The 14,448-nt window shown below is 35.4% G+C and overlaps 1 protein-coding gene across 1 annotated transcript; it reads left to right on the top strand.

Annotated features, from left to right (window-relative positions):
* The first annotated feature begins 5,900 nt into the window (after positions 1-5,900).
* LOC138306976 (glutathione S-transferase theta-1-like) lies at positions 5,901-9,606 on the top strand. The gene is made up of 4 exons (XM_069247579.1): positions 5,901-6,058; positions 7,757-7,844; positions 8,257-8,410; positions 8,798-9,606. Exons 1-4 carry the CDS (start codon positions 5,947-5,949, stop codon positions 9,149-9,151), a joined length of 708 nt encoding a protein of 235 aa, XP_069103680.1. The 5' UTR covers positions 5,901-5,946; the 3' UTR covers positions 9,152-9,606.
* Positions 9,607-14,448: the final 4,842 nt, after the last annotated feature.

Genomic DNA, 14,448 nt, shown 5'->3' with positions numbered 1-14,448 from the left:
TAGTCTTTCATGGTATGGTATAGTCCGCTAAACCTGCCTATATTATAAGGCTTTTTCATTTTTTTATTTTTTTTGCCTAATATATTAGGCCAATTTTTTTTTTAAAAAGCCTAATAATATAGGCAGGTTTGGCGGACTAGGTATGGTAAGTCTGGTATAGTATGTACTCTTTTGGTCATTCACTTATGTTGGAGACCACACTTAAGTTGCATATTCTAAATGGGGCCTAATGAGACTTTTAATTATAATTTGATAAGAATATAGTTATATTCGTGTATAATAAAGTTCTAAAAATGAGACCTAGGATACTATTTGCTTTTTTTACTGATTAACTAACATGCTGACTGAATTTTAAGTGTGTGCCAATTGCTACGCCTAGTGCGAGTACTTTTTGTATATGTTCACCTGAAGAGTTTTGTGTTAGGTTACCAATATTGAGGTGTTTACATTTTTGTGTTGAATGTCATTTTCCAGTCTTGAGTCCATTTGACTGTTGTTTATATCGGACTGTAACTCTACTGATCCTATAATTCTATCAGCGTTGTTCTTGAACAGTTTAGAGTCGTCGGCAAAGAGTTTCGTGACACTATGGTTAACGATATCTGGCAGATCGTTAATATATAAATCAAGAATAGGACTGGACCCAGTACACTAACCTTGGGTACACCGCTAGTTACCTTAACCAGACTTGATTTTTCACCCTGAATAACTACACATTATTTTAAGTCTGTCAAGAAGCCTTTAATCCATTCAAGTACTTGTAGCCTCGGGGTTTTTGTAGTAAGTGGTTACGAGGAATTTTGTCTAACGCCTAACTGAAGTCTAAATAGATGGTGTCGACATTTTTAGGTCACTTAAACAATTTACATTTTCAATTTCTTCTCAAAAACTGCTGAAGCAATTTCAATGAAATTTTGCACAAACCTTTTAAGACATAAGACCAATCAAAATTGTGAATTATATGACCCCACCCCCTGTGGGAGGGGCCAAAAGGGGTAAAAATGACTAAATTTTCAATCTTCTTCTCCACTCACAGATGTGGTAGAATCAAGTACTCTTCGTGGGTAGAAAGGTCTCAAGGCCCTCTACTAAAATCGTTCATTGTATGAACCTGGGGTCTCAGGTTTCCCCCTGGGGAGGGGGTTTAGTTTACTATAGTTTATAAAATAAAAACACATTTTGGAGCATTATTTGGTCATTTATAATAGAAAATTAGTCAAATGTTGTCAAAAATATCCCTATGAAATGGCCATTGAATCCTATTACCAATTTTTCCATGACTGACCCCCAGGGGCCTTAGGGGCGAGGCCAAAAGGGGTCAAATAGGCTAAAACTTCAAAAACCTTCTTCTGAAATTCTGGAACTAGTAGAATCAAATACTCTTCATATATGGAAAGGTCTTAAGGTCCTTTACAAAAATTGTGAATTATATGACCCTGGGGTCTCGTATTTCCCCCTGGGGAGGGGGTCAAGTTTACTATAGTTTATATAGGAAAAACACATTTATGATCATAGATTGGAAGGTTTTAAGGCCCTTTACAAAAAATGTGAATTTCATAGCCCTGGGATCTCAGATTTTGCCCTGGGGAGGAGGTCAAAGATACAATAGTTTATATAGGGAAACAAATTTATGAACGCCAAATTTATGAACATTATTTGCTTTGTTTTCATAGGAAATTAGTCAAACTGGGTTAGAATTATTAGCCTGAGAAAGCATTTAACATCATATCCATATTGGTCCGCCGACCCCCAGGGGCCAGAGGGGCACGGCCAAAAGGGGTCAAATTAAAATAGCTAACTTTTCAAAAATCTGTCTTCTTAATTCACAGATTCGATTGAACCAAATACTCTTCATAGATTGAAAGGTCTTAAGGCCCTTTTCAAAATGTTAGAATTTCATGACCCTGGGATCTCAGATTTTCCCCATTGGGAGGGAGTCAAATTTACTATAGTTTATATAGGAAAAACACATTTATGAACATTATTTGCTTAGTTTTAAAAGGAAATGCGTCAAACTAGGTTAGAACTATAGGCCTGAAATAGCATTTTTAACACCATATCCATATTGGTCCTGACTGACCCCCAGGGACCAGAATGGCTAATATTTCAAAAATCTTCTTCTGAATTCACAGGTTTGATGGAACCAAATAATCTTCATAGATTAAAAAGTGAAATATATAAAATCACTGACACTGAATGACTTCTAGTTTGATTTTGTTGTTTAAAGTTGGCAAAGCAAATTGGAATTTTAATCATAAGGTTTGGTAACATAATACACTAACTATCAAAATGAAAAACAACAAATAAAAATTCTAATACGAAGGTTCAACTTAAAAGTTTGTTCTAGTTCTTTTTACAGATTTTAACCAACTTTGCAATGCTCTTTCTGTATCAGCACTCAGGTGACCGTAAAGGCCTCTTGGGCCTCTTGTCTCCTTTATCTATGGCTTCGCCAAACTCTCCATTACTTATAGTAGGTTTGTTGTACACATTATGGTCCATGTGGTTCACTATTTCATCTCTAATAAGTCTTTGAAGAATCTTGCCTAGGATTGATGTTAAGCTGATGGGGCGATAGCTTTCGACTTGGTGTCGTTTGCCAGTTTTGAAAAATATGTGCAACATATAATATACGTCAACTGTCAGGAATCTTTCCTTCATCTAAGGATTTGGTGAATATATATTCCAAAGGTTCGGGCAGCTGATCTATAATTTCTAGAATAAATTTCGGATGAAAAATGTCGGGCTCTGGTGATTTGTTTGGTTGTAACTTCTTAATCGCTTTTCTTATTTTGTCTTGATTCATTTCGATGCTGAATAAAGTGTTATAGTGAAAGAGTATAGTATAAAGTGAATAGGCCTGTTGGGACATTGTGAGGGGGCGTCATTGTCTGATGGGTTGAAGACGGTTCCAAAGTAGTTGTTCAATTCTTCTGCTGTTTCTTGGTGCGAGTTTGGGGTAGTGCCATCAGTTTTTTTCTACGTTAATTACAGACATACCTGTTCTTGTTCTTGACCAATTGGAGAAGCTGAAGAGATATGCGCATCATACATGATGCCAGTCGACCTATGCATAGTAACTTGATTTCGTACACGTCCGATACTGTCTGCTCGTATAAGGACCTACGTCACGCTACAAAACTCATTAAACCAGGCTCTTTTATAGCCAAAGTTGACTTAAAAAGTGCGTATAGGTAGGTAAAACTCCATTCAGCGGAACATCATCTAACCGGACTAAAATGGACTTTCGAGGGAGACGCTCACACAACGTACATGTATGACGCAAAACTCCCCTTCAAACAATCGCTGAGCCCAAAACTTTTTTCAAAAACTTAGCAGCACTGTGTGCTATATAATGAAATAACATTATAACGTGACAGCGGTAGCCTTAATAATGAGGATACCTTAGAACAGTGTAGCCGAGCCGTCGCTTTGCTCGTTAAAACTCTCTCATACCTGGGATTTAACATTAGTTGGAACAAAGTCGATGGACCTGCTCAGAAGGTCGTTTTCCTTGGCATCGAGATTGACATCCGAACTAACATTAAGTATGCCAATAACAACATTGGAAGAGTTAAAACTGTTGTTATCACTCAAATTGCGTAAACGTGCTAGTGCTCGACAGTTACAGTCGCTTTAATTTTATGGAAAACTAAATTGGGCCTGCACGGTCGTCAAAGGAGGAAGGACTTTTCTGCGGCGTATCATAGACATAATACCGTCCAACTAAAAAGGTCAGCAAAATTATTGTTCTCCAAAACATTCTTTGAGGATCTTGACTGGTGGATACAGTTCATGACAATATGTAGGCTAACGGTACCGTACTTTTCCTGGATATTAGATCAGTAACCGAGCCACAAACTGCGGGGGCTGGTGCCTATTATTCAGGGGATTACTTTTATACTAACTGGACACTGGGCTTACCGGATCTCGTCACCGGATATATAAAAGGAAACTGTGGCAATAGTGCTTGCCGCTCTGCGATGGGGCCCCTTATGGGACAATAAAAAGTGATAGTTTCCACAGACAATATGCCTTCTCGACAAGGGGTGGGCTAGTTCTGCGACGAATACTTACAACACGCATTTGCGGACGTATTTACAGTTTTGTGATATTTATCAGCGCCAAAGTGTGTCAGCAGAATTCACTACTATTGAGCTGTACATTGCTTATTTAGTGGATGTTAAACTCTTGAAATTTAGCTCAATCAAGAGCTATTTGAACATCATATCGACTCTCCACGAATCGTAGATATTACCTGACCCTCTAATAGCTTGTTGGAGAATTCGTCATTTATTGACTGGTGTGAAGAGAGAACTAGGTATGGCGTAGTCATGTATTGTAAAACCGCGATCTTTCCAGCTGTTTTGCTAAAAATGTGTAATTATCTTGACACGTCATACCATAACAATCGTGTTTTGGGGCTGCCTGCCTTGTAGGATTTTTTGGATTTCTCCGACCAAACAATTTCCTTGTCATTGGTGCCTTAGACCCCTCAGTCCATGTACAGTATGTCGACTTGCTGTAAGTAAGTTTGTGTATGTTGCTTAAAACTATGCGATTTCAAGCTCTTGCTATCGAAGTGATCCTACCTAGACTTTTTATCCACCCACTCTGTCCATGCTTAGCATTTGAAAACTCCATCTCCCCTCAACAAGACCCCCTAGGCCCCCTTTTTGTGTTTTCGTCAGGCGCTGCCCTTTTCCTGCGAGGGCTGCGTCTGGTCCTTGCAGCCCAGGGGTTGGACCCTTTTCACTTTGGAGGCCATTCCTTTCTTCGTGGTGCGACCTCTTGGGCGGGTGACTCTGGCCTTTCGGAATCCCAGATACAAATCTTGGGTATGTGGTCTAGCGACTGCTTTAAACGCTATCTCGAATCAAATCGCCAACAACGCTTGACCGCCATTAAAGCCTTTTGTGCACCTCTCCCTTCCCAGGTTGTATAACGCGTGTTTGGGTTTTGGGTTTTTGAAAGTTGTCACAATTATTACAAGGTTTAAAACACTGTTATTGTCATACAGTATTAACATAAGACCGTTTACATTTTTGAATGTGTGTTATGCACACTTATAATTTTTCTGTGCATTTCACTTTTGGTTGCGATGATATTTGAAGTTTTTCTGATGCTTGATAAGTGTACAATAACGCCAAAAATGTTCATTATTCAAGCATTGCATTATTCTTTTGAATAAGAACGAAGGGAAATGATGTATAGCAGACATAATACATGTTTGTCAATATTTATACATGTAGATGTAGTTATAAAGTTCTTGCTACATATACATGTAGTCATGTATGATACTTGGGGACAGCCATATATATATACTCTCGCAATAAGCATCTTAGTTATTACCACATCCTCGATACATCAGGGGTTAATAATCCACCCTGGGGTGAATACAACTTAACTAGTCCGCTAAACCTGCCAATATTATTAGGTTATTTTAATCATCATTATTTTCTTTTTTCTTTTTTTTTCTCTTCTTCTATTATATATTATTTCAGGCAAAATTAGAAAAAAAAACTAATTATATAGGCAGGTTAAGCGGACTTTGATAGAAACCCCTGAGCATCGAGGATGACCTATTTTTTTTTCTTCAATAGTACAGGTCTTCAATATCATCGTTACTTTTTATTATTCTAAATAATTTTGATTTCGTCACCAAATAAATACATTCAGTACAGTGAATCTGTAAAGACCATTTACAAATAACACAAATAATGCCTTTTGAATTATAACATTCATAAAGACTACCATGATCATCATTATCTTGACCGCTATGATTAATTGAATTGACCTGTACGTTAAAAATAGATTAACACGAATCAGCCATTAATCATTGTAGTTGTCAATTCCGAAAATTTTATCACGGCTATGTATGTACAATTAGTATATACACACCAAAGGCATTCGAATATCCTCGGGTGCGGAGTTCCGAGTGCAAAGATGGCGTTGAAAGTGTATTACGATTTGATGTCCCAGCCTTCACGGGCTGTTTACATCTTTTTAAAAATGAACAACATTCCGTTTGTACCAAAACCTGTTGCACTAAGAAGTGGTAAGTATGTTTAAATATTTTTTGTTCGATGACAAACAAGAATTACGATTGTAGCTGTGTATGAATGGTGGCCAGCCGGCGTGCTAATTTATGAACTTTGTTGAAGTTTGGACCTCGTACTACAGTCCCGAGGTACAACCTGAATGGGGGAAATATCAAGTTTACATAAAATAAAGTCAGTCAACGCAAATTGTAGTTCACATTCTGTCTGTGATCCATAGTAAAAAAATGTCAAAAGTGTAATATTGGACTCGTTTTAGCTATTGAAAATATAAGAGGCGTTTGATTCTACAAGCGTTTTACATCTTTTTTTAAATTAACAACATTCCGTTTGTACCAAAAACAGTTGCACTAAGAAGTGATAGTCTGTTTAGATAGTTTTTGTTCGATGACAAACAATAATTAAGATTGTAGCTGTGTATTGAACAGTGGCTAGCCGGCGTGCTAATTTATGAACTTTGTTGAAGTTTGGATATCGTACTACAGTCCCGAGGTACAACCTAATGAGGAAATATCAAGTTAATATACAATGAAGTGAATCAACGCATATTGTAGTTCAAGTTCTATCTGTGATCCATTGTGAGAAAAAATGTCAAAAGTCTAATATCGGATTCGTTTTAGCTATTGAAAATATAAGAGGCTTTTGATTTTATAGAAGTTCATCTGAAAGACTTTTAAAATTTTATATCAATAAAAATAACACTTGGCAGAAATTGAGAAATACCTGCTGCAAATGCAGTTTACAGACACGTACATGTGTATTAATGTAGACAATATGTATACCGTATTCAACCCAATAGGCACCCAGGCCACTTGAAAAATTGAAGCAAATAGAAGAACACGTGATATAAAAACTTCAAACTAGTCTTTCATAAAATTATTGTACAAAATAAACCATCAATTAATTTGCAAAAGAAATCAATAAGGAAACTAACACAGTTTTCATATTTTCAGTCTGCATTTGATTGACTAAGTGTAAATAAGTGAATTTGAAGCCTTCAAAAAGGGGGAGGAGCGCTCATTGGATCAAATACAATATATGGTGATATTAATATACATGCATGAATGTGTGCATACAAAATGAATGTTTGGTTAAGTTACATTTCAACATCACTGATTTAATGATACACATAGAGAACACAAGAAAAATATGTTTTGCCATATATACACTGTTCATGTATTACCATTATTCTGTGTATACACCAAGGACGTATATGAGAAGGATAAGTCACACTGGGTTTTGGGGAAGTACAAGGCAGGAGCTTTTGTGTTTGGGCACTGACCGTGACGTTGGGCGACGACTGATTTTCCTTTGATATCCGCCGGCGCATCCTTTGATGTAGCTTGCGGGTGCAAGGGTTACCGTCTTACTTCTGAAGCGGACCGTCATTTCATGAGCTGTCAATTTTTTTTAACGAAAATTTAAGACATATCCTCTAAATATTCCGTCCTTAAAGCAAGTAATAAACGTCATGAAATTTAATAAACTTTACATTGGTGTTTCGTTTGACTCGATAAGACAAGTATTTGTTGAGAAAAACGGTTTTTATTCCCGGTTCATAGGCGTCATTCGTGGTGTTTAGTAATGTAAAGAGACAGTCACAAATCCTTCTCACTTATAAATCCTTGGTATACACTTACAATGTACTTCAAAAATGTATGTACTATTAATTTATAGCCAAACTTTGTCTACTTCAGGAGAACATCACACCGATGAGTTTAAGAAAATAAACCCCATGAGTTTGGTACCGGCCATTGATGATGATGGGTTTGTGCTGACTGAGAGGTAGGCATAAAATCATAACAGATCTCATCTTACAAGATGTGCTTTATATATCCTTATGCAAAATAACTTGATTTGTATTGTAAAGGTAGTTAATTATAGTTAATGCAACCTATACTATCTATTAAATCCCTGATTTGATTTTCTGTAGCAAAATAATATTTGATGTGTATTAAAATTTCAATTTATTATAGAGTTATTGCCCTTTTGTATTGTGTGCGGCCACTGTGACAGAGTTGTTAAGATGTCTTGACATATTACCACAAGCCCTCCACCTCTGGGTCATGAGTTTGAATCCTATGTGGGGCAGTTGTATATTTCAATTTATAATAGTAAGAGTTATTTATTTATTTATAGTATTTGTAAATATATATATATATATATATATGACATTAGTTATTTGACATGTTTCTAGTGTTGCCATCCTGAAATATCTGGCCTTGAAGTATAATGTCCCTGACCACTGGTATCCTCGAAGGGACCTTCAGGCCCAGGCCAGGATCGACGAGTACATGAATTATCAACACCTGAACACACGCTACAATGGCGGAATGGTGTTTCAACAACTGGTAAGGGATTTCTTTACAGTGATGGGTTGTGACACAAGTTTTTTACAATTTTAAAAGGTACTTGGTAATAATTATGGCTTATTGTTATTGAATTCTCAGTGTTTTTATTACAGTTGTATACAATAGCTATTCAACTATTCAGTTCCTATCATGGTTGTTTCTTTGGCTTAATGCGATATCTGATAAAAGTTTTATTTGCCTTTTAATTGCCATAAAAAATGACATGTAGGGTGTGACATTCAGGCTATAGGGTGGTGGGAAGGGTTGGGGGGAGGGGGGAGGCAGGGTTAGGGGGTTGGGGTGGGCATATAACTAGTTTATAGTCTTCATGTTACAGTTCCATATGGAAACAAAGCTATTTTGATAAGAAATGATTTAATTTTTTAGGTGATTATACCCAGAGCAATGCGAGCGCCTGTTCAGTGGCCGATGGTAGAGAACGCAAAGAACCGACTAGAGACTGTGATATTTCAACTTGAAAGCTATTTCCTCAAAGACAATAAGCCGTTCTTGGGTGGTGCAGACATTTCCATAGCAGACTTGCTTGGTGTCTGTGAATTGATGCAACTCTATGCCTGTTGCGAGGAAAATATATACGAGTCCAACCCTGTTGTGAAAGCGTGGGTAAGTCGTGTCCAGCGAAGAACGGCTCCACACTTTGAAGAGGCTAACAAGATTGTGAATCGGGTTAGGGGTGTATACTCAAAGCAGAAGGAAGCACAACAAAATGCAAAGTTATAGAAATTATACCCAAGTATATGTATTGTTACACAGAGGTCAATGGTCAAAGGTCAATAGTAGAGGTAAAAGAAGTATGATCGATTAGGGAGAAAATGACTGTAAGGTTACAGTTAATACAGCATTAAGCAGAACATTCCAATGTGGAAAATGTGTGGTATTTATCGCATAAGTTTACGGTCTTAAGTAATTGGAATGCTGAATTATACAGAATAATTACTGAAACAAAATATATTTATGAGTATAGTAGAATACACAATTTTGTGTTATTTGAAAGAGGTAGGATAATTATAATCTTTAATTTGTGCTTTTAGACATAGATTATAACAGAAACATATAAACATAGAGATTGGCAACTCCGCCATTTTTACGATCGGCAAATGTACCTCTGTATGTGCTTAGGGGTTTTTAGATAAACTTTTAAATAGTTAGATACAACAGAATAATTTTGAAATGTTAAGTAAAAGTTAGTGTGAGGACAATTTTGGAAAGTAAAAATAATATTTTAACAAATGTTATAAAAGTTTTTGAATGTCTGATTTTCGAAAATCAGGTAAAATTGCCAAATTTTCATGTTTTCAAAAAACATATAAATAACATCAATTGGAAAAACTAGTCACATTAAACCATGATATAATGTTTAAACTTTGTATTGATGCAAAAATATCATGTTTAAAAGTATACACTTGAAAGTAGATAGCCAAGGCAAAATGCCTATAAACCGGAGGTACTGCTGCCTGTCAACAAAGACAAAGAAGGAGTTTCCAATCTCTATGTATATATGTTTCTGATTAAAAGGACACTCAATCTATATTTATTTTGACAGTAATGTCTATAGATTGAATTAAATTCTTAATTTTATATTAATGTGGTTATGTATTTGAAAATCCAAATGTATATGCAATTAAATGTACATTTTTTGATATTTGTTTATTCTAATTGTTATATGAAAATGTTTTTGTGATTAATTTTCAATAAATAATTTAGTACCAAAAAACACTCACTTAAGTGTCATTTGTGAGAAATTTCAAAAGTAGCTTATAAATTTGAACAGTGTTACTTTGTGGAACACCAAAGAGAAAATTGTTCAAATTTGTAAGCAGTATACTATAGATGTAGTTATATAGTTCTGCCTACATTTACATGTACATGTACAATACCCGGGTACAGGCCATCCTCGATACTCCAGGGCTTTCGATTACTTACGATGTCTACACCCCCGGACTATCTCATAGTGAAATTGAAGGCAGCTCAGTGGAAAACATTTGACCAATCACAGTCTAGCAAAGATTTCCTTTGACGAATACAGAGAGAGCGACGCCTAACATCAAAGGCACAGAGTCAACCACAGTGTACCGTTATACGGCTCTTTTGATGCACATCAAATGACTAAGTTACCTGTTCTATTCTGTTACCTCCAGTTTTACTATGAGATAGTCCAGGGGTGTAGAGATCGTAAGTGATCGAAACCCCTGGAATATCGAGGATTGGTACAGGCATATTATACTCTCACAATAAGTATCTTTGTTATTACCACATCCTTGATACTCCAGGGGTTACTAATCCACCCTGGGTTGGGTATAACGTCAGTGATAGTAACCCCTCAAATATCAAGGGTGTCATTACCATGATACTTGGTATATGAGTGTGGGAGGTATTATTTCAGAAATAATGGAAAATGATGTAAATAACAAATAACTAAATATAAGACATGTAACAAATGATATACAACTGTATATCTATGTGGTCTTTAGAGCGAATAATCAGAAATCTTCCGTCCGTCGTTCAGAGCTTTTTTATCGCAGCTATGAAGTCTTCAAAGAAAACTTTTGCAGGCCTGTGATCAGTTCAGATTTGTTCCCCTGAGCTGCCTTTAATTTTACTATGAGATAGACCATGGGTGTAGAGGTCGTATGTGATCGGAACCCCTGGAGTATTGAGGATGATAGAACGAATATACGTACCCGGTCTGCTATACCTTTCGGCCGGGTACGAATTGGTCCCTATGTGTCGTAATGGAGCACTGCCTCCGAAAATCACTCGGGCATAGTTTTCTATACTTTTTTGTAGGTTTCCAATTATTTTATTCGTATACATGCATTTACATATTATTTTTGTCCAACAAAACCATAACTACCATTCTTAATATCTACCGTACCGCTTACAAGACGTCAAATTCACAATTTGTGGACTTACGGTATAAATCCTTCAGAAAGACCCTCATATGTATTATGTCAAAAGAATAATGCCTCGATGAGAATTTGATATTTTATGTGGTTCAGTTTTATTGCCTAGTAGGTAAGCGATATCAAACAAGTACGATAAAAATGCAAACAAACGTTTTATAATGGTTTGCATAATCATTACTTTGCTCCATTAGCAGTAATAGGCACCAACTGTAGCTCTAAAGACGACACCATTTTCTGTCAAAAAGTCTTTTGAGCTACAATATTGCAGCTATGAGGATGAGTGATGCACACTAGTGTAAGTCTATCATCATGGTCACCAGCTCGCATCCCCAACCCCACCGGCCCCTCTTCTGCACTTCGACACTATTAGTTACATATACATGTAGCGGTGTAATAGGTCATGTAGGTATATATCGATCCCTAGCTGTAACACATCACCTTGTCTGTCTAGGTCTGAATGTACCTGGACACCATGTCCACCTATGGTGGACACCGTGTTCACACGTAGTGCACTCCGTGTCTACCTGTAGTCTAAATCTTGTGCACTCCGTGTCTACCTGTAGTCTAAATCTTGTGCACTCCGTGTCTTCCTGTAGTCTAAACGTAGTGCACTCCGTGTGCACAAGGGTGTAACCTTTAGTCTACTATCAACTGTAGGTCTATCATCATGGTCACCAGCTGGCATCCCCAACCCCACCGGCCCCTCTTCTGCACTTCGACACCATTAGTTACATATACATGTAGCTGTGTAATAGGTCATGTAGGTATATATCGACCGGTATATATACATTTGTGTATATGCGATACCCAAAAATTATAGTTTTTCCCGCTCTTTACTTTCTCTACATACGTTCTTACTCCATTTCCTATCTTTTCTCATACATAGAACGATGTTTATTGGACTGACTTCTTAAACGTAACACAGTACATATGTACTCAAATCATAAATTCTTTTGGAAAATAACCTTGATAAATTTACATAAATTTCTTAATGTTTTAATATTAACAGAATTCATAAGTAGTGAGAATTTTAGAATATTTGGTTGCGTATAGTAGTACTTGTTAATATATAACTTCTTTCCAGCGTAAAAAATGGACATTTTAGTAAATAATGAAATTCATCACCAATATCGTTTGTATCACAAAAAGGACAAATTCTGTTTTGATATTCTATATTATTCCACCTACCAGTTTCAACAATAAAGTTTATGGTTTCTTGTTCTTAATTTACACATTAATAATCTTTCGTTATCATTCAATAATTCAAGATATTTTTCAAAATTACACTCTTTTTTATATATTCTATAACATACTGACATTGAAGAATGAAAAACGTCATGATTCCATTTCTGTAAAAATTGGTCGTATAACATTTGTTTAACTTGCGCTTTATCCATTGTGGATTCAAGTTATTTTGCTGCAAGTTCTATATATATAAGACCACACTCATTTAAAATGTTTTGTATAAAAGTTAAGTATGGAACTGCTCTGTTTTCATTTGTAAATACATGGTATAGCATATGATTCAATATAACATTCATTTTACTTTCTTTAGATATCATCATAGTCGACCAGTAGTTAATCATCTTTATTTTTATATCAATTATAAGTGGTCTTGTACCCAATTCTCCATAAACCATGTAGTTTGGTGTACTTTTCTTCAAACCAAGAAGTAGTTTACAAAATTTTGAATAAAATTGTTCAATAGATTGCATATTTGAAAAACCCCATATCTCACAACCATATAACAGAATTGGTTTCAATATTTTTTTCAAATAAATAAAAAATACACTTAGTCGATAGATTTAACTTTCTACCTTTTTTCAAAACATCATACATAGCAATTGATGCTTTTTTAATATTCTGTTTAATAGCGTCTTTAAACGAGGCTTTTCTTGAAAAAACAGTACCTAAATACGTGAAATTATTCACACATTCAATAATATCATTTTCGAATTTAAAGACATGTCTATTTACAAATCTTCCTTTAGAAAACACCATACCCTTTGTTTTGTCACTATTTACTCTTAATTTCCATCGATTACAAAATTCACTAAAAATATCAAGCTGGTTTTGTAGATCAGTTGGGCTATCAGAGAACAAAATTGTGTCATCTGCGTATAACAAAATAAAAAGCTTTATATATATACGAAGTTCCGTTTCAAACTTATTGCTGAGACATTCAATTACTTTAATATTGTTTAAGGATAAAAAGTTTTCTACGTCATTGAGATATAGACTAAAGAGAAAAGGCGATAGATTTTCACCTTGTCTCAAACCAATATCACAAGGAAAAAAATTCGAATTTTGACCATTTATGTTAATTTTAGACTTAATTCCACAAACCTGTTCTCCAAACTTTATCAAAGGCTTTCTCGAAGTCAATAAATACACAGTAGAGTTTTTTTCTTTAACATGTTTGTAACGGAGATTAATGAGTAAAAAATAAAAATGTTATCTAGTGTTGAATAGTTCTTTCGGAACCCAACTTGGTTTTCAGATATGATATTGTATTTTTCGGAGTACCTTTGGAGTCTTTCATTTAATATACATGTGAAAAGTTTTCCAAGACAACTAACTATCGTAATGGGTCTATAGTTTTTTGGATTATCAACTGAACCTTTATTTTTATAGATTGGTATTATAGTACCCTCTAACCACTTTTTTGGCATCTTTCCGCTATTAAAAATGAAATTAAACAGTTTAACATAGAGATTTATCATTTTTGGAGCAGAGTGCTTGACATACTCATTTGTTATTTTATCATCCGCGCATGTTTTATTAGATTTAGGGAGCTTAATGGCTCTTTCAACTTCCTCCCTATTTATGACATTGTTTATTTCTTGGTTGTCCTAGGGGGTCCATTTATTGTATGCGTAAAACAACAAGAGGTCCATTCAATCCAACTGCTGTGACAACTAACCTAGTAGATATCGCTTATAAATCCTTGACTAATTTATAATTACAGTAACTGCAGCCAATCTGCTTGACTCTGTGGTACAGATCAAACACGTGTATATGATAGTTTTACTTATCAAAATAATTGATTTTAAAATATGAAAGCATTATAATCATATTGAATTTTCTGAATAATAAATATATTTTAACAAA

This window comes from Argopecten irradians, chromosome 14, assembly GCF_041381155.1.
Source record: "Argopecten irradians isolate NY chromosome 14, Ai_NY, whole genome shotgun sequence".
Taxonomy (NCBI): Eukaryota; Metazoa; Mollusca; class Bivalvia; order Pectinida; family Pectinidae; genus Argopecten; species Argopecten irradians.
Note: the sequence above shows the minus strand (reverse complement) of the source record. Positions and strands in the feature narration are given on the sequence as shown.